The 24,588-nt window shown below is 40.0% G+C and overlaps 1 protein-coding gene across 1 annotated transcript in view; it reads right to left on the bottom strand.

Moving 5' to 3' along the window:
- Positions 1-1,698: 1,698 nt before the first annotated feature.
- EFNB2 (ephrin B2) overlaps positions 1,699-24,588 on the bottom strand; it is a 45,404-nt gene continuing 22,514 nt past the window's right edge. Inside the window, exons 2-5 of the mRNA XM_004423162.3 lie at positions 23,962-24,245; positions 7,675-7,767; positions 6,836-6,949; positions 1,699-5,394 (exon numbers count right to left, since the gene is read on the bottom strand). Of these exons, the coding sequence (XP_004423219.1) occupies positions 5,006-5,394; positions 6,836-6,949; positions 7,675-7,767; positions 23,962-24,245 (880 nt within the window). The 3' untranslated portion in view covers positions 1,699-5,005. The remainder of the gene's footprint in view (positions 5,395-6,835; positions 6,950-7,674; positions 7,768-23,961; positions 24,246-24,588) is intronic.

The raw sequence follows: 24,588 nt of genomic DNA, 5'->3' as shown, positions 1-24,588 counted from the left end.
GCTGCTGCACAGCGGTTACCCAGTGACTGATATTTTATTGACTTTTTTCCTCATTTCCATTGTGAACCCTTACCGCGGTGTTTGAACGGGCGACTGTTATACCAAAAAGGGAATTAATTGACAGTAGTGCGAGCTGTCCCGTAGTTGCGCGGGCCGGCGGTGGGCCACAAGAATGCTCAGCGACCCGGTGCAGTGATGATGTAGCAGCAGGCTCACCCTTCAGACAGAACCAGAAGCTTCTTGTCCAACAACCTCCGCAAGAAGTTTCTGTGTGAGATTCCTTCTGGCCAGTTGAAAAGTGTAACAGCTGGGCACACTCTACTTCTCTCTTAGTTGAGTTTGGTTTACTTAATTTGGAAAACATGGTTTCAGAAACAAGGTGGAAACTACGACATGGTGTATTTGGTAACTTAAATTGTAACAGAGGCCACCTAGTGAAAGCGAAAATGCAGTCCTCCCATGTTCTTTTCTTTAACCCCGGCTCATCATTAGTGATCTTGGTAGGTAGGGCCCAGCATTCGGCTTAGTGAGTTGTGCCCCTAAACTTGGATTTGCGATGGAGGGGCAGTTAGGTGCAGCGGAATAAAATGATGGAGTAGATGAAACTACTATTCTAGCATCATCAAGAACTGTGCGCCTCTGGAGAATGTGTGTGTATGTGTGTGTGAGCAGAGCACTTATTTGACAAACATTTCTTTAGTACAAGTACACCAGGTGGATGCTGCAGAGACCCCAGCTTCCCAAACCCGCCTTTCACAAGACTCTCCTGTGGAGCTTTTGAAACATACGTGACTTCTTCCCTTACTGGGGCTGTGATCTTGGGTGAGTCAGTCTGGCCTGGAGAACCTTCCGGCTCCTCACTTCAGGGGACTTTCTCATCCTCTCTACCTAAAATGCTCCACTCCTTAAGGTGAGGATTAACTCAAGATAACATAGCTAGAGAGCTGAGCACTTTTTGGTGACTAGCAGCTGCTCCTGTCTTGCGGACAGCTCTACCCTCAGATCCCGCAGGTGATGAAGATCTCCCCCGGGGGTGGGAAGTCTCAGACCTCAAAGACCACAAGAGCAAGGGACAACACTCCCAACCCTCAAGGCACTTGGCCACCTTCCCCAGGAAGGCCAGCACTGAAAATGTGGTTAAATACACCACAGGCCTCTGGTTTGCCTCAATCTGGTGTCACAAAACGTGCTTTCATCAATGTTAAATTTTTACGAACATTTGACTTTTCCCTTCCTCCTGAGATTATTCTGTGAAGAAAAATGAGGCTGTCAATAGCAAGCTTCTTTGCCTGAATGGAAACTAGATCAATCTGGAAGGAAGTGTTGAAATAAAAGTGCATTTCCCTCCTTTTCCTCTCACAGCTGACTTTAGACTGTGCAATCCAGGTGAAACTAGAGACACTGTCTGTTCAGGATGATTAGGGTTTCATAAAACTTTATGATAAAATGTTATTTGTGAAATGTGAGTTCAGTAGTTTTATGGGGAAACCAATGGGCTCACGGCTCTTCACAAGATTAACACTCACATCATGTGCATGTCCTGATTTGAAAAATGGACACAGACGCCCACAGGCAGAAGGCTCCAGATAACTGTAATTATAGAGAAACAGAGTAGAAGGCAAATTAAAATAACAGAAAAGAAAGAAAAATGAAAAGAAAAAAGAAGGAAAGGAAAATACTTTGAAGGCACTTTTTCCATAGGAAAAAAATATTTTATTTTTTTTAAGAACAAATTCAGTTTGAAACAGATGTGGAATATGACTTCACGGATTTCATTTTCTGGGGGCTAACTGCAATGTGGAACTAAAGCAGATTGAAAACCTATGACAGGCTATTAAAATAAAACAAAGAAAGAAAAAATATTTATAACTCAAGCATAATACTGTGTTACTTACAAATTGGACAATGAAATTTTAAATAAATATTCATGGTACATAATTACGGCACAAATATGCAGCAATTTGGCAACCTTTTATACCATTTTTTTCCTCATTACAGTGCAAAGGGGAATGACACTGCCGTTTAACAAGCTGTAGCTAAATACATTGCAAAATTCAGATTTTATACAAAACATCTTGCTTAGACTTTATAAAAAACCAACATAGCTCTATGTACACAATCTGGGTAAGAAAAGCCATTTCTATCTTGTTTTCATGTGTATTTTTATTAAAAAGGTGAATAAGGCTACTGTAACACCCCAAATCCATATACAGTAAAATCTGAACCTATTTACAGCATCTTCACTTAAACATTATGGTGCAAATTCCAAAGTCAGGTGACTAGGGATGATAATACAAGCAAGGCATTTACAGTAACTTTCCAAAGCTGAACCAACTTCAAATAAAGGGACAGTTGGTAGATTGTCATATTCTGCACCAGACACAAAACAGACGGACAGAACACTTGTAAATTGGTTGCAGGTAACTCTTCATCAATTCATCTGATTTTTCACAGTTTAGCATATAACCAAAATGTAGCCAACCGATGACACACACATTTGATTTCATTAAAATCAGACTATTTCCCATTTTTCCCCTTCTTGCCCCTCTCCCCCACTCTAAAGGTAATTTTTGATGGCTTACAAGAAAATCTTGTACAAATGCACATAAAGGAGAGGTTGGGGTGATGGAAAGAATTACATATGTACTGTGGCTGGTCACCATGGCAACCTTCCACAGAAATATGATATAGATATATATAATATATATTGTAGATATATATTATACATATATGTACACATGTATACCACACACCCACTCATACATACACACACGCACTTTGGACCAACATCATTTTCAGGTTCAGGAAATAGAGAAGAATAATTTCTGTGACAACTCATTTTTGCAGGTATTCACTGGAGGTTTGAGAACCTTCAAATGCTGTTGCTACATTTTTTTTTCTCCCAATTCAGAAAGCAAAGCGTTACCATAGTAACAGGACTATGTTAAAGATGTCTATTTTGCATAGCACATAAAAAGTAGGTTTCCTGTTTACTCTTTTTGTTTCCCAGAAGGGAGGGGGCACGGGAGGGGGAGGGAGGAGGGAGCTACAGCTAAACTTTCAGCTGAAACCCCCTCCATATGACCCGGTGGATTCTAGCGAACACTTCAGCCATAAGGCAAGGGAAAACACAGCACAGAAAATAAATGCCGGAACATCTTGTCATTGTTAGATATATGATGCAGTCACATCGATTTCCTGGTATTGGGGCTTGCATTTCCTAGTCTACAGTTACGTGAGATGCCTTCAGAGGGCTTGGTTATTTTTGTATTTGCTCTCATTATTGTTATTTTTGGAGTGATGTTGTTTTTCCCAGAAGTAGCTGTCCAATTTTCTTTTTTTTAAAGCACTGAGCGTTGGGACCACTTAATTGCCACAAATGAATTTCACATCTTCTGGTGTGTATTGTGTGCAATCTTAAAATATATATTAGTAACAATCTTTCACTTTATATCCCTTGTGTTCTATATAGCTATTATAAATACGCCCTATCTTCCTTCTCCCCCTCGACATCATAATTTATTTCTGTCTTAAGGACTCTAAGAGGTTTGCCATATGTGCTTCACCCTGACCCAGAGCCCCTTCGTGGCGGCGGCCTCACTCAGTACCTACCCCGTGGCCTCGCAGCCGGGACAGCACCGCCATAAACCAAAGGGTCGTTAGGGCTCCATCAGGGAGGAGGGCAGGGAGGGGCACTGTGGGGACAGGGATCTGACCTACCTTTTCTATATGAGAATTCTTTAATAACTTCAATGATGATGGAATTACAGCCTGTGTGACCTTTGGCTTTTAAACTTCTAGGTCAGATTTGGCTCTCTGCTATTCTTCTAAATGCTTTCCCTGTGTTTAATAAAATGTGATAAGTATAGCAGCTGAGTCTGCTTTAAACGTCATCCAAAGCAGACTGACTCTCCTACAGCTTCGGAGCTGTACATCTTATTGCCAGTACCACGACAGTCCTGCCCGAATCCGTCACCAGCGGCCTACTTTCTCCCTTCCCTCCCAGCCTGCTCCTCTACCAACAATGCCCCTTTGTGCCTCCCAGCGAAGAGGGACTACCTTTCTTCCTGCACATTGCTATTTGATAATGATAGTGAATTCCTTCAAATGCACCCTAATCCACCACGTGTTGTCGTGTCTCCTACTTGCCTCTTAGAATCTTAGTAAAACCAAAGTGCTGTGCTACCTAATTGGGTTTTTCCCTCCAACTTTCGGTTTCAGAGGCAGCAGCGTTGAACTGCATTTGCAGACAGCCCTTTCCCCTGGCCTACCCCCTTCCACAGGCTCCTAGTCTTCCTCGGCTGACAGCCTAGTGTCTGGCTGGAAGGCTCCTCATTAGCAAAGACAATTCCTATAAATGCGTGACCCATTCAGTTGGAGCTGTTGTTGCAAATGGATGGAGTCGGAGACTCCAAACATTAGTGTTCCATTAGTGATGCAGAATGTGGAGTGAGGAAATCTCATGTGAAGTACTGCAGAGCCCTGGATAACAGAGGGAGTGTGTGCAACAGTGAGGACTAGAAGCTAGAGCTCTCTCTTTAAAGCCTCAGTCAGCCAGAGTCTGTGCGACAAGTCCGGGATGCACCTCGGAGGTACACACCCGAGGCAGAAGACGGCGTTTCCAGGCGTGGCATCCTGGGGCACCTTCCCAGGATGCTCACAGCTCTCTCTCTCGTCCACCCACCACTCTGCCTTCCCTTGGCTTCTGTGTAGGCCTGAGTGACTACAGCCCATGGCTTCGAGGATGAGCGGTGTGAGGCGAGCGCCGCAGTCCGAATGGGCATCTTCTACACGAGTCTTCCAGCTGTCGGTGAGCATCTGTATCACCACGGCCGAAAAGCTACAGACTAGGTAAGCTGTCCAACTCAACAGGGCTCTTCTGAGAAGGAGTGCTCCCTCTCCCCCGCTGTGCTTCAGTCCATTCGAGACACAGGGGGTCATCAAACCCTCTGGGCGGCAGCGGGACAGTAAGTTTCCTCCGGGGAAGCGAAGGCACTGCCAAGTCTCAGACCTTGTAGTAAATGTTCGCTGGGCTCTGGGGAGGCATCTCCTGGACTATGTACACTGGGTGCCCATAATCCCCGCTGACCTTCTCATAATGGGGGCAGAACACACTGTCTGCAGTCCTCAACGGGATGATAATGTCACTGGGCTCCGAACCGTTGTTGTTGCCACTGCGCTTGGGCGTGGCCAACGTGCTGAGTGACAGTGTGGCCGTGTGCTGCGGTGAGTGCTTCCTGTGTCTTCTCCGGTACTTCAGCAGGAGGACCACCAGCGTGATGATGATGACGATGAAGATGATGCACCCTGAAGCAATCCCTGCGAATAAGGCCACTTCGGAACCAAGGATATTGTTCCCCGAATGTCCGGCGCTGTTGCCGTCTGTGCTAGAACCTGCAGAAGTTGAGGAAGAACAGAAGAACCAGAACGGTTATCAGCGTCCCAAGTGCTGATGAGCTGCGTTTAGGGCCCTTCAAATGTGAAAACTAAGCAGGGCCAAAGAGTTTACTGGCAGCTAGACTTTGATGTACTAATTACCTCGTTTAATAGCTAAATGCAAATAGCAGAAGTCAGTGATGGATAGGAAAGGAGATGCGACTCTAGGTCGGACTTTCCTGCTGCTCCCAAACCCATGGTTTCCCTTTCAGATATCACCATCCAGCAGCTGCGTGGATGGGTCGTGACAGCCAGCCCTGTCTGAACCCATGTCAGCCAGCCCGAGGCCACGGCAGGGAGGAATAAGGAAGCAGCCAGCTCTCCAGGTTAGCGCTCACTGCCCATGCAGTCCTGCTCTCCATCCTTCCTCTAGGTACAGTGGCTTCACCGGCCTCCCAACAGCCTGCCTTCTAAAGACAAGCCCTGCCTACTGGCAGAACGGCACAAGCATGCGAAAGGAGTGATGGGGCCTGGGAAAACATTCTACTTGTAACTCGTTTGTATTATTTGATTTACACTTAAAATATATTTGGAAGGCAGCAGAAACTCTCACACTGAACAGACTGCCAACCCAAATGTTAAGCACTAAAAAATTGCCTGGCATCATTATATTATCCATTTATCAGTTTGTCACAAGAATTTGACACATCTTGTCATTGAAAGTTAGAAATAACAACCTCCCTCCTTGACGCTTGGAAAGAGATGGAATATTCTGCAGATGCTAAATTCACATGACTACCAACCAGGCCTACATGTCCTAATACAAAACTGCTGACGTCGGCTCAACAGCCACCATATAAAACATTCATTAGCATGGTAACAAATACATAGCTATTTGTTCAAAGACTGTTAAGAAAGTGAAATTAAATGATAGCTGGTTTTATCTGGTATTCTAAACTTTTACCAGGGATCTGCTTAATATTTTATTTTAAAGTGAAAAAAAGTTTTTGACAATAACCACCTGAAAAACATGGCATTATGCAATATTTTAAGACATTACCATCTAAAATGCAGAAGAGAATCAATCAGGCTTTTTGTGGATTAGATATAATTAGGGATTAGAACATTAATTATACGTACATTAACATCGGCTTTAAGCCAGTATTGCAACCAGCATGATAAAGTGTCAGCCAATGAAAACAACTTTGGTCTGAGAGAGTAGTGTTAATAAATGGCACTTAAATCTGATGAATTCTACTCTTTTGAATGCAGGACTTTTGTGGGAATGAATTATTTTGTTCTTATTAATTAATAATAACCAACTGAGAGCAAAGATTACTGACTTTGGTAACAACAAGTTAACCCCACTGGTGTCAGAGGACTTTGATTCTGTGCCACCTCTTGAGATACGAAGTGTACAGTGCACACCAACCTACACACACAGGTCATGCTGCTGTACCTGGGTTTGGTTTGACAAAGGGACTTGTTGTTGAACTTCTTCCATTTGTACCAGCTTCTAGTTCTGGACGTCTTGTTGGATCATTATGCCTGGTTGACCCAGCAGAACTTGCATCTATACGAAAAATAAATGATTACTTACAGCGCAGACATCTGATAAGTTCTAGCTTTAGGAGCTGGATATATATCTCAAGAGGCATGAATAGCAATGAACATAAGATTCCTTATGCAAAGTACTGTGAGATACGAGAATATAATTTTCCTTTTAAAACAAAACGGTTACACTAGTTATTTCAGAGGTTTAGATTGGGAGGCCATCTGTGGAAACTATAGGGATTCTTGCATTTGGCAGGCAGAGCATTACAGATGACACTTCAATTTAACTGAGCGAGTTGATTGACTACTATACCAATTTCTAATTAGAAGAATAATTCTTTCTGCACAATAGGTTATCTATACGTGAAAAGGCTCAGCAAACAAAAGTCTTCTGTAGTCAAGATGCAGAAAGGGGCAAAACTGCAGAAATTTAGTTTTCATTCTGGACATTTTAATTTTGAACCAAAGAGGTATTTTGCTTTTAAGAAGAAAAAATATATATATATACGTATATAGCAATAGAGAGTCTACCTGGCTGACCTTAACCTTTAGAGATATCTCTAATATAAGACGTTTGTTCCATTGACTTGAGGAAATCTGTCAGTGGCTCAAGGTGCAGAGAAAGGTTTGCTTTCAAAACTAAAGAGAAGCATGAATGAAGGTGAGTGTTAGCAACATTGGCGCCACAATAGCTGGGGCTCAACCAGATTACAGTGGCTTCACGAAGCAGCAGATGGTCTTTACCTTGTCCAACTTTCATGAGGATCTTCATGGCTCTTGTCTGGCACACCCCTCCCTCCTGGTTATCCAGGCCCTCCAAAGACCCATTTGATGTAGCTGATTAAAAATAAAATGGACAAAACAAAAAAATAAAGAAAAATCAGGAAATCAATAAGCCAAGTTTACATGAACATGAAATGTCTGAAAACAATTTGAAAAATAAGAATTCACTCTTAGTCACAAGTTCTCTGAACGTATGGGATGCTGAAAGCCAAAAATGAAAAAAAAGAAATAAAGAAAAATGGATCCTGTCAAGACTGCCGCATGTATGTTATCTGGTTTCAAATTTACTTAAGTACTTTCTCCTTCCTTCACAATCAACTGATTTAATCTATAGATAAAAGGGACAGCATCTTCCAAAAAGCTTACTGACTCTTTTGGGGTCAAACTCCACAGCGCAAAACAGTTAATACAGTCATTTCAAAACGTGGTAATCATCACACAACACCTGCTTCCTCTACTGCAGATTTCCTGCTTCAGGAACAATCAGCTTGATGCGCCCTGTTTGTCAAGCATCCAAGTTGTGTAAACACTAAGAGAGGAGACTCCCACACCCCTTTTCTTCTTTCCCCAGCCTCATTTGAGCTTAAGAAGTGTACTACAATTCAGGTCTTCAAATTCTGAAGGTTGTCTCCATCATATTGTAAACCAGTGTAAACCAGAAAGAACGAGTGTGTTGTTATTACCACGATCGACCTCAGTCAAACTCTTCAAACAAGCTACCTGTTGTAGGACAACTCTGATGGACACAGGGGACCACACAGGCCCTCTGCTCTGTTAGGGTCCTGTGGCAACCTGGGATACAAGGTGAGATTCCAGCAGCCACCAGCCTCATGCTCACCAACTTCATTACCTTTCCACTTCAAGAGGGAGAGAAGGAGGAAGGGCAGAATATTCAACCATTTTTAGTCTTTTTTTACACAGTCTATGCTCTACTCTGTTTAAACACGTTATTGTTCTATCTCTTTAGGACGGTGAGTTCTCTGAATAGCGTGGTTAACTGAAGCTGTAAAAATATAGGCTGCCAGGTACTTTGCTGAGGAACAGGATTTACATTACAGGTCAAGTTCCAGAAAAGAAAGTGGAGAGTGCTAGATGTTTTCATTCCTCTAAAGTTCAAGGGGCAAAGAACAGAAGTGTTTCATATACCTTTCTGCAGTATAAATCATTTTCTACTTTGATAACCAAAGTCTTGTCTACCAAAATTATACTTTTAAGGGGACTGAAAAAGGGACAGACTTTCTGGTAAAAATAAATCCAAAAAACATTCTTTTAATGGGTTATTTGTTTTCCAAATGGTGGGTCAGCAAACAGGCTCTACCAGCATGTATAGAAATATGCACACCATAGATAATTATATGAGCTGGAAAACAGATCACTTATTTACTTGTCTTTGTGTTCTTGAGTTACCAACTTTTACTTTCACTGTTTTCCTTAAAAACAATGGCTGCCTCTTACGTGTATAAATATCTCCTTGCTTATCTGAGTGTTTCCTTTAGGTTCCCAGTCTCACAATCATATCTCACTCTTTTGCTATTGCTGACACTGAGTTTCTCCTGGGAAACTCGGCAAAAATTGCCATAATAATTTTTGGGTGGTAAAAAGTAGATAGTATCCTCTTGTAGATTGCTGTGAAAAATGTTTGGCAGATAAGTTAAAACAAATACCTAAAAACTTCGCATGCTTCTGTGAACCTAAAAAAAAAAAAATCATCTTTTTTTCCTCATTTCTTCATCCTTCTCCAAATATGTGACTAAATTTCAAACTATCCTTTTCTCCTAAAGGCTTAGAACAGTATGGATATCTATGAAGGGCACTATTTTTGGATAATTTCAGAGCAGCTCTATAATCTTCACTTAATTATTTAGACTTTTCTCATTTGATCTCTCTCAAAAATTAGGACATGTTTTCATACAGAAAAAGTAGAAAACTGATGTCTTTTTTTGGCTGCTGGTTTCAAAGTTTAGTTTACTTAATTCAAGTGGAATCTCAATGCTTTCTAATTCATATACACATAAATGCACCCACATGCCAAAGTGTACCCAAACTCCAAGTTAAATGACTAACTTTTTCCTGTTAAAAGCTTGACACTAACTAAGCTGACAAATGATAAAAATAAGATCTGAAGGCTGATGTACAGAAAAAAAAAGGGGGAAGAATACAGATTTTGTTTGTTTTAATCTTGAGGAAAAAAGTTCAACGATTTAGGTCTGAAAGAAAAAAATAAATAAATGAATACCAGAAAGGATAAGACAAGGCCTGGTGCAGAAGAGTTGCTGGCAAATATAATTCAAAACTGCACCAGCAGAGGCAGAAACTACTGGCTACTTATACTTTGCCAATTGGAAGCAGAAGAGGTGCACATAATTTGAGTGACTTGTTCTTTTGATTTTAATTTGCAGGTCATTGCCTTTTCTGAATACCAATGCCTTTTGTGCAGAGCTCCCCAGGTTTACCCCAAATGACGTCCAAATAATCCCCAAGTGCAAAGAATTCTTAAGTATTCAAATTAAATGGCAATCTATAATTTAACATCCACAGACTCTAAGAAAGTAGGACAACTGTGTAGCATGAGAATGAAATTCCTTTGCATCTCTAATGGCTGAAAATTTTTTATTCTTTGGGGAGAAAAAAGCCTTCAAGCCTTGGAGATGCAGCGAGGGAAATCCGTAGATGCTGCCTTTGCAGAGTTTTGGGACGCCAGAGGCTACTGGTTTAGGGGAGAGTCGGGTGAAGGACGAGGGCGGGTCAAGGGACAGAACATTGTGAGTGAAGACAGTTGTTCCACTACATTCCAGATGCTGCTTCTTTCCCCTTTAAGTCAACTTGCAAGTTGCAAAGGCTACTAGAAGATATTGAAAAATTCATTACCAAAGTTAAAATAGCATCCCAGACACTTGGCTGTTTAAAAAGAGGCTAAAACTGAAAATACAGTTAGATGTTCTGCCATGAAAGATTTTTGCCCTAAGTTAGGAATGATCTAAGCTGTCAATCATGGAAAACCCTGTAATAAAGTTAGTACCAAGTGAATCTTCAGAAGGTAAACTTTATAGAAATTATAAAATAATTCGGAGTGACTTTAACTTATTTTATATTTGACCCCATAGTGAAAATTAACCTCTCCCTTCCCTACGACCTCCTTATCAGGGAGTGTGGGTCTAATTCTAGAGGGCTTCCTGCCCCGCCCTGAGCAGTGAACTCTGAAATAAAGCCACAAGATTAATATTCTGATTTCTGCCACAACAGTTAGTCACCAACAAGCTTTAAAAGGCTTAGCAGCTGACTTTGAAAAACAACAAGAAATTGCTAATGCTTGGGAATAAAATCTATTTCCAGTTCAGAAGATAATTTTGTGATTATTTCTCTTGTTGACTTGAATGTATTGAGAATTTTTAACTTAGAGTAAAAATAAATTGTTACTGCATTATACTTAGTTTTCCTGATGTCTCTCTACCAGCATTATCTATTGCCCCCACAAACACGGCATTACTAAATGGATGAAATTGCATTTAATCATTTAGAGAGAAAAAATAACATTGTTATACCAAAGCTTTTAGTGCCCAGACAGTTTTTTTTCCTGGGCCCAGGGCAAAAACAGACTTTATAAAATTAAAAATTACTAGAAAAGTTTCTCCATCTAGTTAGGAAATAAGTTTAATAAAGACACATGGGCATTTTATAGCCTGCTTTAAAAGCCTTTGCTTCAGGGATCTAAGTGCCTGTAGTGAGTGTCCTGAAATCACTGCATTGTTCCCCCAGGGCCTGACCTTCAGTGGGTGGACATCATCGCTCAGCAAAAAAGTACCCTGAGTTCACATCGCCCGCATGTTCTCTTAATATCTGAAAACTACACAGCCAACCTCTGTGGTTTCCCATGAATTTGCACACGAATGTATCTGCAGTTTGTACTCACTGGGAACAGTACACTGGTTACTACAAAAAAGGAGAGCCAGTGAGTAAAGCAGACTACAGGGCAAGAATAGTTCTGGCTGTGTTTTAGATGGTGCCCACGTAGAGGAAGTAATATTGCATTTTCACATGTCTTCATTTGATTGTTATTGCTCTGCACCCCAGGAGACGAAGTTGCTGCACTGGATCGTGGCTGTTTTTAGTCTATCGCATCGGTAGGTTGTGCTAATCAGATGGAGAATTCAACTGCTGGATTTGTGCCCATATATGGGTCCCATTCACAAAGAGGTTAAGAATGAGGGCAGCACAAAAAAATTCTACAGAACAATAGCATCACTATGAAGGAAAATCCTTAGATTATGATGGAAAGAATGAAACACCAACATATACTGATACTATGGAGGATATTTCAAATTCTTTTAAAATGTACCTTATTGGGATAGGGCTGGAATGGGGTGGGGGATTAATGGACACTCAAACCAAATATTTCTATCAACCTCAAAGAAGTGCACCAAAGGGAGAGAGATAATAAGCATACACAGTCAGGAAAGCCACAGAGTTCAGTTTTCCAGTAAGAATAAAAACCCTGTCCTTATATAAAGCTGCCCATGACATAATTCTCTCTTATTTGATTAGGAAACAAACAGCATTTTATGAAAATCCTCTATCAATCTCATCCTCTTTGTACTACAGTCATGCGCTGCGTTAACAATGTTTCAGTCAACAACGGACCGCATATACTATGGTGGTCGCATAAGATCAGTACCATAGAGCCTCGGTGCGTAGTAGGCTACGCTATCTAGGTTTGTCTAAGTACATTCTATGATGTTCGCACAACGACAAAATCACCTAAGGACGCATTTCTCAGAATGTGTCCCCCTTGTTAAGTAACACGTGACTGTATTCCTTTCCACCATGTCATCACACGCTAGCCCCCAAAATTGTGATTTCTTAGGGCAGCCTTCCTACGTATCAGTTTCCCTAAGCTCAACACAGACTTCTGAAGAACCAGAAGCCTATTACCTGGCCAACTGGGGAACGAAAAGAAGCAGAATCAAGTGACGTTAAAAAAAACATGACATACAAACTAGGTTATTGTTTTCTTCTACCAGGGCTAGCAACTCTGTGAGGGTCTAAAAGAAAAAAAAAAATAGAATGAGATATATAAGTTGAAAAATAAGGAGGTTGATAAAAATGTAATTACTTAATATGTGAACATATATCCAGGAAGCTAAGATCTACTTAACACCCTGACATCCACTCAAATTCAAAATGTGTGGTGCAAATTCAAAATATGTGCTACAGAAACAGGGATCCAATTTCTAGAACTCAGTGTAGTTTAATACCTTGAGTATCATGATTATCCTTTAAGATACTAACTTGGGAGAAAAATTCTAAACACGGAAATGATAATGTTCACTGAATGCCAAAAATAAATGCCTTTTCCTTTTTTTTTAAACTTGCTATCCTTGACACCTCCTCCTCGCCTTTGCTCTCCCAGTCAATCTTATAGATTTCACCTTCTTTTTTTTTTTTTTTGTGAGGAAGATCAGCCCTGAGCTAACATTCATGCCAATCCTCCTCTTTTTGCTGAGGAAGACCAGCCCTGAGCTAACATCTATTGCCAATCCTCCTCCTTTTTCTCTCCAAAGCCCCAGCAGATAGTTGTATGTCATAGTTGCACATCCTTCTAGTTGCTGTATGTGGGACGTGGTCTCAGCATGGCCGGAGAAGCAGTGCCTTGGTGCGCGCCCAGGATCCGAACCAGGGCCGCCAGTAGCGGAGCGCGCACACTTAACCGCTAAGCCACGGGGCCGGCCCCCTGCCTTTTCCTTTAATTAATAAAAACTTCTGAAACAAACATCTGTTATAATGTGCCAAAAGGAAGAAGAAAAATGCACTTCTTCTAACTTCTTCCTTTTTATGTGTTTTGCTCTGTGGACTTACAGGGAAAGAAATGAGGAATATTCCATCATGACTTTCCAAGGGCCTTGTTATTTTTGCTTGGCGCATTATCAAAAAAAGTTCAGCATTATTTCAAATCATATGGCATTTCATCCCATAATGCCTGACCTTAGAGTAAAAGTTTTATAAATACTTCTTAAAATGGCCTCAATTTGAAGAAAGAAAAATACAAAGGAAGATATTTTCAAAAAGAAACATACATTCACAGAAAGTTTTCATTTTTTTTTTAAATCTCTACTTGATGAGATGGCTCTCACCGACATCTGCTTAACTGATTTCAGTGTGGGGAATTGTTCACAGTTGAAACACTGTACAAGCTACTAGATGTAGGATTCGTGTGTTTCTCACCCAAGGAAACATTGTTACAGTGTGATGAGAAGAATCACTTGACTTAAACCCACATCACTATGGTTGTGTTTTGAAATTTTGAAGCAGTAAATCATGCATTAAGCAGTAATAACTGGCTTAGCCCCAGTGACTTCTGTACAACACAATTAATTAGTTTCTCCCCTAGATAGAATGATTTGGAAAATGAATTTTAAAATGAGTCACAATTTAGACCTTCCCGCCTGTATTCTAGCATTAAAATATGAGTAAAGATACCAGGGATTGAGTATAAATGGACGATCTTGAATAAAACCATATAATTTTATTTCCTCAATTTCAAATGTTCATCATGAACAATGACAGGATATTCTATTGACAGTTCAGAAATAAGAGGCGTTTTTAAAAATGTAACAACCTTGAAACAGTTTAGTAAACTGTTTTGTTTGTGTGTTCACTAAAAGACTTGACATATACTACTTTGCCACTTTATATTACTTTTTTGGGAAGAGGGGAGATATGAGAATACTATGTAGAACTGAGTCTTAAGGTGCCAATATAATACATATTACCATATCTCATATATCAAACGAGATGTGGACATTGAGGGAGGTCAACCTATCAAGAGAATAGTAACAATATAAAGTAATAAACACCACATCTAGGACATAAGACATTCTATCATAGTTTAACCATAAAATCTTTTTTTTTTTTTTTTTGCTGAGGAAGATTTGCCCTGAGCTAACACCTGTGCCAATCTTCCTCTATTTTGTACGTGGGTCACTGCCACAGCATGGTCGCCGACAAGTGGTGTAGGTCCACGCCTGGGAACCAGACCTGGGCCGCTAAAGTGAAGCATGCCGAACTTAACCACTAGGCCATGGGGCTGGGCCCTAAAATCTTTTAATCATTAAGAACTATATACAAAGATCAAGTAAACGACAGTCATTGAAGATGTAAAAGAAACACCCTCCAGGCTCAACCCGGTACACTGACACTTCTCTGAGAAAGATCAAACAGTCCTGGCAATAAACTACCTGTCCCTCTTTTTACTAGAGGCATGCTTAAACACATGAGATTATTTACAGAGTGGTTTACTTTATTTCCCCTCAAAATATTGCTTGCAATACCTTGGTGTCTTGATTTTTAATGAATTCTGTTGAGGGAGAACATCCTTTCAAAGTCTAAGATTTTATTGCTAAAAATTATCATGATTTATGCTGGTGGAATCTCTCAATTGGTAAAAAAATTTCAACATGATTTCATAAAAAAGCTTTTCATTTAGTATGCTTTACTAGAGTTTATCTTATTGTCACAGTGATTTAGACAAAGTTAACATTGTGAGAATGTGATAGGCAACGGTAAAAGAAAAATCGCCTTCACACATGAGAGTCAACCTTAATACGGGCCAAAACCTACTAAGAAAGACGAATTGTGCTTTAAAAATAGGTGGTCAGATGACCACTTCAATATAATGACCAAACTCACATGAAAAAAACAAAACAAGCATGATGTAAGAGTTCTAAAGATAAAACATAATTCCCTATTGTCTATATTAGCTTTACTTTAGCATTCAGATTTTTAAAAATGAGACTTTCCAGTCAAGAGATAGTGATAATATCTAAGGAAAATATTCCAAACCACGAAGAAGCATGTGTTTGAGTGAACTATTTCTAGCACACTCTCTACTGCCCACTCCCGAGATTTTAAGTGTCTTAATCACTAAAATATCTTTGTAGAGATATGGAAATATCTGGACAGCAAAGAGTCAGAGTAAAAAGCTCATGGTGGGGAGGGCGCACAGCCACAAACCTCTTGCTCATCCTACTGTCACTAATCGCGTGCAATGATATTAATGACCTAGTAATTGCGAGACCGCAGCACTGAGGTGGAAAACATCCATCCGAGACAGAGTTCATCTCTGGGTGGTAGGACTTCCCCAGTGACTGAATTAATGTTTGCTGACAGTTTAGAATATAACACTGCAGATGAGAAAAGGCGCCACTCTCGTGGCATAATAGTTTAGATGGACATGACATTATTTGCTTTGACCATCTGGAGACCAGCGGTAACCCCAGTGGAGTGCCCTGTCTGAATCTGCCCTACACATGAACCTTATTCCGTTCAGGGGACATGTCCTGTACTCAAAGAATCCAGAGCAATTTTCCACATGTTTGCTTCAATAAAAGAATACCTTCATCTCCAGGCTTAACATTAGGAGAAACAAAACTGGGCTACCTCACTAAAAAAAAGTCATTTGCGAAGCACGTCTGTCTTTTAGTCTGGCCCCTCCATGAAGTGATCAATTATGCCCCTGCCAGAGGTTCTGTCTGCCCATCTGTCTGTCTGTCCGTCCGTCCATCCATCCATCCAAACTGCAGCACTTGTACTTGGCTAAGGAAATTTGAAGTCTCTTATTGCCTCTATTTGTATATTTGAGAGATTTTTATTTTTCTAATTTTACTATTTTGCAACTTTCTATTAAGGAGCTCAAAGTACTTAATAACCTTTTAAAAACACAAAATAGCATAGTCTTATTGAAGAAATGAAATTGATTAATAGATGGTAGATCTAAAAAGAAAAAGAAAATTCAGAAGATCTGACAAATTGCTATTACAACCACCTTTTCCCAATGGCCCTTTCTCCGTTCCTACTGCTCTGTAGGATTTTCTTAGCTCAACTTTGGGAACATGCCTGAAGTTAGTTACATGTTAGACTACATAGGACAGGGCAACAGGCCCAACACGTCTGATACAAGCACAGACCTCATTAGGCATCCGTAGCTTCTCTGTCATTGCTGTGTATGTACGATCCTCTCTCTCCTGTCACTGTGTATGTGACATGGTGTACGTACACTCTCTTTACTGTACTCTGTGTGTGATGCAATAGGTACTATACTATCTTTCCTCTCGCTGTGTATGCATTTACGTGCGTGGCGACCCAGGAGGCACTGTCATAAACTAATGACGCTGATCTAAGGGTCCGATGGCCCTGGCTGGAGTTCTGACTCTGACATTTCATGGTTGTGTGAACTGTTACCAAACTACTCACACTTTCTAAGCTTCAGTTTTCTCACAGTGATAAAAAATCCTCTATCGCCTGTGTTTGGAGACTGCAAAGTGACACAAAGTATGCAAGGCCATAACACTTGCCCCTAAGTGATCAAACACCCAGCCTGAGATTTCAGAATGTTAGGAACAATGTGTGATTCTTAAGAACTCTACAAATAAGTTTTCTCCAAGTAATCTTTTCATGTCTGTCTATGCCTCTTGGTTATTTTATAAAGTGTTTTATTTTGCTTTACATTTTGATCCTCATGATGAATATTTAAAGGTTATTAAGAAAGAAACTTGTTCTCTCTCATGCTTGTATTAGGTCTCCAATATTGTTCAAGTATTTATAAACCTATGTGAACTTTTAGAAAGCTATAAATATAGATGCTAAAGATATTGAGATGTATTGCATGAAACAGTGAAGGCAGTTTTATTCTGAGCAATTCCTAAATAATTCTTTTTCTTTTTCAAGTGATCTCCTTCATTTCTCATCTGCTTTTGCTCTGCTCTTACTTTGCATATGAGGTTTTCAGTTTCTCCCCTCAGCTTTAAGCACCAGAGTCATCTTATTCTTTGGTTGGTTACTTTGGGAATAAGGAACAGCGTTCACAGGACTCTCTCTGTCCTGTCTAGCTTTAAATGAGATAAGCTGTCACTATTGCCTAGGTGACACCAGTGAATGTGAACAGAGTTTCAACCCACAGCAGCCCTATCCTCCTAAACTCCGAGGGGTCTGGGATGAATATCCCAATGGGAAGGAGTCCATTAGACCCGCAGGCCAGAAGTTTCTCAACACAATCACCAGTTAAGCAGAAGCTGAAACTTTATTCTTTAAGGGTAAAGAATGCAAGCTTTATTCATATTAAATTCAACAAGGAGCCTTACTGATACACTCTGGGAGAGCCTTCAACACAGTCAGAAAAGGATTTCACATTCTGTTAAAAAATAATAGAAACGATTCTTCTAATTATCAGACAATGAAATGATGTACTTTTCCAGCTGGTCTCAGGGACAAAGCAACTATGACGCATTTTTTTCTCTAGAAGAATATTTATACTACATTAGGATGCTGCTGAAATTATCAATAAAAATACAGCACTTCTTCTGTGTACCAGGGAAGTGAGAAAAAGCCCTGGCCAGGTTGGTGAAAGGCAAGTGGGGAAAATGATTATATGTAGGGAAGACTCCTCCCAGTCTGTCTCTTTTGGGTCTTAAGAGGATCTGCTAACAAGCTTGGGCAATTCCACCAACTAAAAGATACATAAATGCATGTTTCTTGGTAAGGGAGCCTAAAGACAAAAGAACTTTTATAACACTCCAGGAAGACAAAGAGGGAAGATCTTATAATTAAGTTATGCAGCACTATGGAAACTTGTAAACTCTCCGGAGTTTCATTTTATGGATGGTTTTCAAAATAAATGATACATTCTGAGCCCACCTTCCCCGCCAGCGAGCTTGCAGGAAAGCATAGGTTTGCCTTCAGTCTTCTGCCTCAGACATCCTCCCCCGCCCCAAAGACAGCCCTCCGTTGTACTTACTAGGGGCCAGCCATGGAAGTAAGCACTTTACACACATTACCCCATTTAAACTCACATCAACCTGAGAAGGCAGGGACTGTCATCACCCCCAGTCTACAGAGGAAGAGACTGAGGCAGAGACTGGTTAAGTTACTTGTTGACAGGCATTCAAGAACCCTGGTCTGTATGACTCCAGACTCTTAACTACTATGTTGATCTGTCGCTCTAAGTGGTGTGTAGATATATCCTGCAACCACCCAAGATTCTGATGAACATTCTCTTACAAAGATGACAGCTGTAGGCTAAAAGTAAAAATGTGCTTAAATGCTTGAATTCAGCAATTATATGCAAGGTATCAAACATAAATCCTCACCCCAAAGTCAGAGGACATGAGTGACAGGCTGATGTTGCCATATCATTAAACTTGATGGAAATGTAGCTTTGCCACATTTACCACATAAATTAATTCATAAAATACAGCACATAATCACTTTACAGAGGCCGCACATTCTTATATATCCTGAAAGAAATCTATATGGAAAAGGACATTTGAAAGCTCCCACAACTATTTTGCTAGGGAAAGAGGTCCCAGTACATTCAGCATATTTTAGTGCCAATTGCCATATCTACTCCCCAGGATTAGCACGTCAAAAACAGAAAAGGAAAAAAAACCCAAAAGGAAAACAAACAAACATATATATATGCTCAACAAAAACACAGGAATGGAATCTGCTGTTCTTCTGTTTTGCTTATTAAGAATAGTGTTTCATTATATTTGTGTGCAAGCATTTTGACTTATTTTGCAATTTTGTTCAGAAGTGGAGTTTATGCCTAAAAAATAGCAAAGCTGACTGTGGAGCCTTCCAATTTTATATGCTCTGATTTAAAAAAAATGCCTTAGAGAACTAAACCAGTGAAGGGCTTAAGAAATGGTGACTCATGCAAATTCATTTAGTGTTTTTCTCAAGGAAGACTTGAGGCATGGAAAGGGAGGGGCAGCTTGCGGAAGGACCACTGTGAACACGGCAGAGGGTACAGTATAGAACAATTTTAATCAATCATTAGAAATGATGACTTCTAGACATTCCACAAGTCCATGTCTTAGCTACGGATTTGAAGAAAAATAACATAAAAGCAACAGAAAGCTAAACTGGGAGGTGCCCTGTGCACGTGGTGCTCCTCGTCTAACAGCTCTGCCATGGCCACTGTTCACTTAAAAGGTATTAACACAGTGGCATTCATTTCTCATCCATCTCTGACTCACATAATTTTGGTAGTGTGATGAAAACCTCTTTGTAGGTAGCGTGCAAGGTTCTTTGCTGAGGCTGGACAACCAACCCACAGAAGCTTCATAAGGTTGGATGTTGCAAAAGGTCAACACACCAAAACTGCCGACTCATTCTGCTCGGGGTTATCACTTCTAAAAAGAAATTGTAAAGCCAGCATAGAAAGTGTCTACAAGAAAACTCTGTGACACAAATATGGATGAAGGCTGAGAACGCAGTTAGCAATGCTTTCCCAATATTAATTGGAGTATTTACTAAGACAAAGCTTCCCTTGAAAATGGGCAACTTCAGAACAGATAGTTACTTCATAAACTTTTTTAAATTTTAAAGACATAATAAAAATAACTATAGATAACGTAAAATGCTTACTATGTTTTTAAGGCAATTAAGAATCTGAATGTAATGAAGAACACGGGGCTTTTTCAGACCAAATGGTCATAACATCCCCACCTTTGGATCATTTAACATGAGGAGATTTTATTACGCAAATCAGGCCCAAGGCTAATTACTGAAATAGGTCACTTGAAAAAGTCAATTCTAAACATTAAGAAAACACATATATATCATTTTGCCACATGTCAGAGCAAATAATCATCTATGAGAAGAGTTAATGAGGATGCATATCATTTTGTCATGTCATTTCCTAAGGGAATTTAGTGCATACTGGGTAGGTTTAAAAATACACTTCCAATTAAAAATTAATATTTACTTCTGAAACTCAAAGGTGTGATGACTATATTTTAATTTGGTAACACTGTAAATCAAATTAAATGTCCTTAAAGAATGTACAGCAGATCCTGTCCATTTCAACTGGAGAAGAGACACATTAACCAGAGGTCCTATACTGGATGTGTACGTCCAACCATAAAATGGCGTGAAACTGCATAACTCCATCAACGGCCAGAACAACAACAACAATAAAAGCACTTTCTAGAAAAGAAATTAAAATTCAAAGAAATAAAGTGACTTTCTAACTCGTTAAGCTCAGGTGACAGGACTAGAACCCAGGGCTCTGGGCTGCTGGCCCAGTGCTCCTGGAGTCAGTTCATCTAGGGAATTATGTAACACCAATTCAGTCCACTGGTAATTTGGACCGTTCCCCTCTGGGGGAACGAAGCACTACTCCACACTATCACTTCTCTTTTTGCTTTCCATGGAAAGAAACCAGCACACAATAATGATGATGTTCACACTAATACTCTTGGTTAAGAAGGTGCTCACTAACTAGACACTAAGATTTGGAGTTGAATATGTTGTACACATTATAGCAACTCAAATACCAATATTATTAACTGTCTCAAAGTGAATCAGTGATTTGAAGTGTTAAAAATATATTTGTAGGGGCCGGGCCCGTGGCGTAGCAGTTAAGTGTGTGCGATCCGCTGCTGGCGGCCCGGTTTCGGATCCCGGGCGAGCACCGACGCACCGCTTGTCAGGCCATGCTGTGGCGGCGTCCCACATAAATTGGAGGAAGATCAGCCCAGATGTTAGCTCAGGGCCAGTCTTCCTCAGCAAAAAGAGGAGGATTGGCATGGATGTTAGCTCAGGGCTGATCTTCCTCACAAATAAAAAAAAAGGAAAAAAAACAAAAAAATTTGTAAATCTGAATACTTTCTATCATGCTACCTAGTACAGCCCTGTTTTAAGTAGCGTGTGACTCTGTGTGCGTGTGTGTGTGTGAGGTATTGATGTGGAAATTAGTGACTTGTAAAAATCTTGGGATTCTTGAAGAAGCAATGGAAAGTCAACATTAACTTTTTAAACTATTTTAAAATTTGTTCTTCTCATCATTCATTTCCTTTCCAGGGAAAGCTGTACCTCAATGAGCTTTGCTGCAGGGCAGGTGAGACCCCAGCATCTGCATTTTCCCAGAATCTGAAGTGTCTTCCTATGTCTGTGATGGGGTGGAAGTCTTTCAAGTCTCTGCTGCAAGTCTCCCTGGACTTCCCAGCAAACTCCTGCGCCCTGGGCCCTCTCCCCAGCCCTGTGACAGTCACCTAGCTGCCAGCATCCAAACAGCCTCGCATTGTTTCAACTCCAAACCCTCAACTCTATTTTAAGAAAGATTCTTTTATCCCAGGCTACCACATGCTTTTGGACTGTAAATCATAATTCTAAGGAGAGTTCTGGAGGCCAGCACAGCTCAGCTACCTGCTACTGAACCTAATATACGTTTTTAGAAAAAGAAAAGTGAGATGCCATCATTGTGTAGATTAATATTATAACTATACATTAAGTTGTGCTTCTAAATACAAATCTGTCATGTATTGATAACAAGTAGTTATTAAATGCTCACTACATTAAACAAAAAGATGTTGATAAACTATGTATTTATTTGCATTTCTTGCACATTATCTCAGGCGAAAGGCTAAACCCACGTTTGCTGAAATCCCACTTGCACTCAGTGGGAACTTAGAATTTACAAAGCCGTCTTTATAAAGTCATAAACTAAAGTTACAGGAGAGAACCTGGGTCTGTTGGCTTATCTCCACGGAAGAGCTAGCTCGTGGACTCAGGCTGCGTGCACAGTTCTAGCGACATACGTTTAACACTGCAGCAACATCTGATACTCTAGGGCCCCACTCTTCAGGCACCCTCCCCATTCTTTCTCCCACCCTACCCGGGGCATTGACCTTCTTCAAGAATTCACTGGAGGTCAGTTTCAGTTCCTATAAATGGTATGCCAAACATTAGCGTCCTCGGTAGAGTCTTACTTCAGAAGTTTTCTTTTTTTTAATACACTGTTAGACTTACAAAAAGCTTAAGGTTTCCATTTATTTTACCAAATACCTCTTTTATCTTTCCAAAGATTTTTCTATTATTTTGTACACTTTACCACCCCATCTGCTTGTTTCATCCCTGAGAATACTTTTATTTTCATTTTATGATAATTATTCCTTTAAATCTATAATTTAACACTTTCTCTTTTTCTTTTTTACTTATTCTTGCTAAGCCACTCTCTGTGTATCAAGTTGGCTTAAAAATAGGTTTTCAATCTCTGCGGCATTTCAGGTTCACAGCAAAGGACCACAAGATAATTAGACAGCTATGACCATCTTTGTATCAATTACTAACCTAGTAAAATGTAGTATACTATTGAACACTGAATAGGTATTCGGTGAACTATTGATTCTGTGCTCTAAAGAGCAGCCAGTAGGAGGGGAAAGCCAGAGTTTCAATAAGATCGCCACGAGACAGGAGAGTGCAGGCCGCGGACAGCAGTTCAGCGCTCCCTGGTGAACTGAAGCCTATAACAAATGAGTGGAAACCCCAACCCAGGTATGAGTATAATTTTACACCAAAGAAATTAAAAGAAAATATTTCATTGCTTGAGTGATATGAAGAGCAGTCTCAGTCACTCAGACTGCACTCTGACAAAACCCTGGCCCTGGAAGGATCCTAGCTTTGTGCCAGCATGTGATCTGCACCTAGTAGGCATGTGTTCCAGGGGATGTCTCACCTGACTTCACAGCCTCATGAGTGAACAGTAGCTCAGATATCACCCAAAGGATACACAGTATCTGTTCCTGAAACAATGTCAAATTATTACATAGGAAAAAAAAAAGTAATTCATTGAGCAAACCGGAGTTTGCCTCATTCTTCTAAATCTGGTTTGAACATGCCCATGTATAACTGTGGTTTGCCTATAACCCCCATCTTTTGAACCTCTGAGCTCTATCTTCTTGGGATTGATACCTCCATGTGGAAAGGTTACCATTCGTTATACCATCTTGTTCACTGTTGAATCCCAGGCCCTTAGGCACCGTGTCTGGCACAGAGGAAATACTAAATGAATGAGCCAATGGATGGATGGATGGATGGATGGATGGATGGATGGATGGATGGATGGATGGATGAAGAGAAAAGTCATCACACAAGATTCACCTATCAAGATCTCACCAATTGTCCTTAAAAATGGTTTTGTCAGTAGAGATGCTGAGTATATTCATATATATCTATTTATTTCAATAGTATAAAAACTTTAGGAGATTTTTTCTCTTTAGATATTTATATTTAATGAGTACTTAGCACAGGGTCCCACATTCAATTAAGGTTTCTTCAAAAAAAATGGACAATTTTCAGCAAAGATTCTCACCAAATACTTGCCACATAATAATTTTAAAGAAATAAAAATCAATACAAACCTATTTATCTTATCCTAATTTCTATAAAATAAATGAATAGAATTATACTTACATATAATATAATAATCTCTGTTCTTCTGAAATTCTAGACCCCACAGGTTAGGGCTGAATTCTTGAAACTTGATAGTGAATTTTACATCTTGGTCTGGTCTGGCACAGTTGAGGAGAGGGGTATTTTCCTTCTTAACAGTGCATCTGTCTGCTTGGTCTTTATCAACCATATAAACTTTATAATATTCATACTGGCCAACAGTTTTAGAGTCCACTTTGGGGCAAATAATATCCAATTTGTCTCCTATCTGTGGGTATAGTACCAGTCCTTGTCCAGGTAGAAATCTAAAAGCATAAAAAAAAAGCCATTGAGTTGATAAAAATTAACAGTATTAATGATAATTACAATATAGCTTGACAATGTCAATAATTCCAAACTACTATTTTATAGATCCACACTTTTATTTACCAAAGTATCTTAGTTCAGATCAGCATGGATGAATGTATTTAGGAATTAAGCTTTAAAGAAAAAGAAAGAAAGAAAGAAAGAAACCACTCTGCTTACTCTATGCAGTAGGATCAGTCAACCTGCTGACATCTCTTCTCCACCCCCCTCCTTTGTAATATTTCAGTACTTCATTACAATAACTTTTCCTCCATGGTGAGTCAGACCTTCCCACCTGTTTGT

Source organism: Ceratotherium simum, chromosome 10 (genome assembly GCF_057802395.1).
Source record: "Ceratotherium simum simum isolate JZ-2026a chromosome 10, ASM5780239v1, whole genome shotgun sequence".
NCBI classification, from domain to species: domain Eukaryota; kingdom Metazoa; phylum Chordata; class Mammalia; order Perissodactyla; family Rhinocerotidae; genus Ceratotherium; species Ceratotherium simum.
This window is presented reverse-complemented; position numbering and strand designations above follow the sequence as displayed.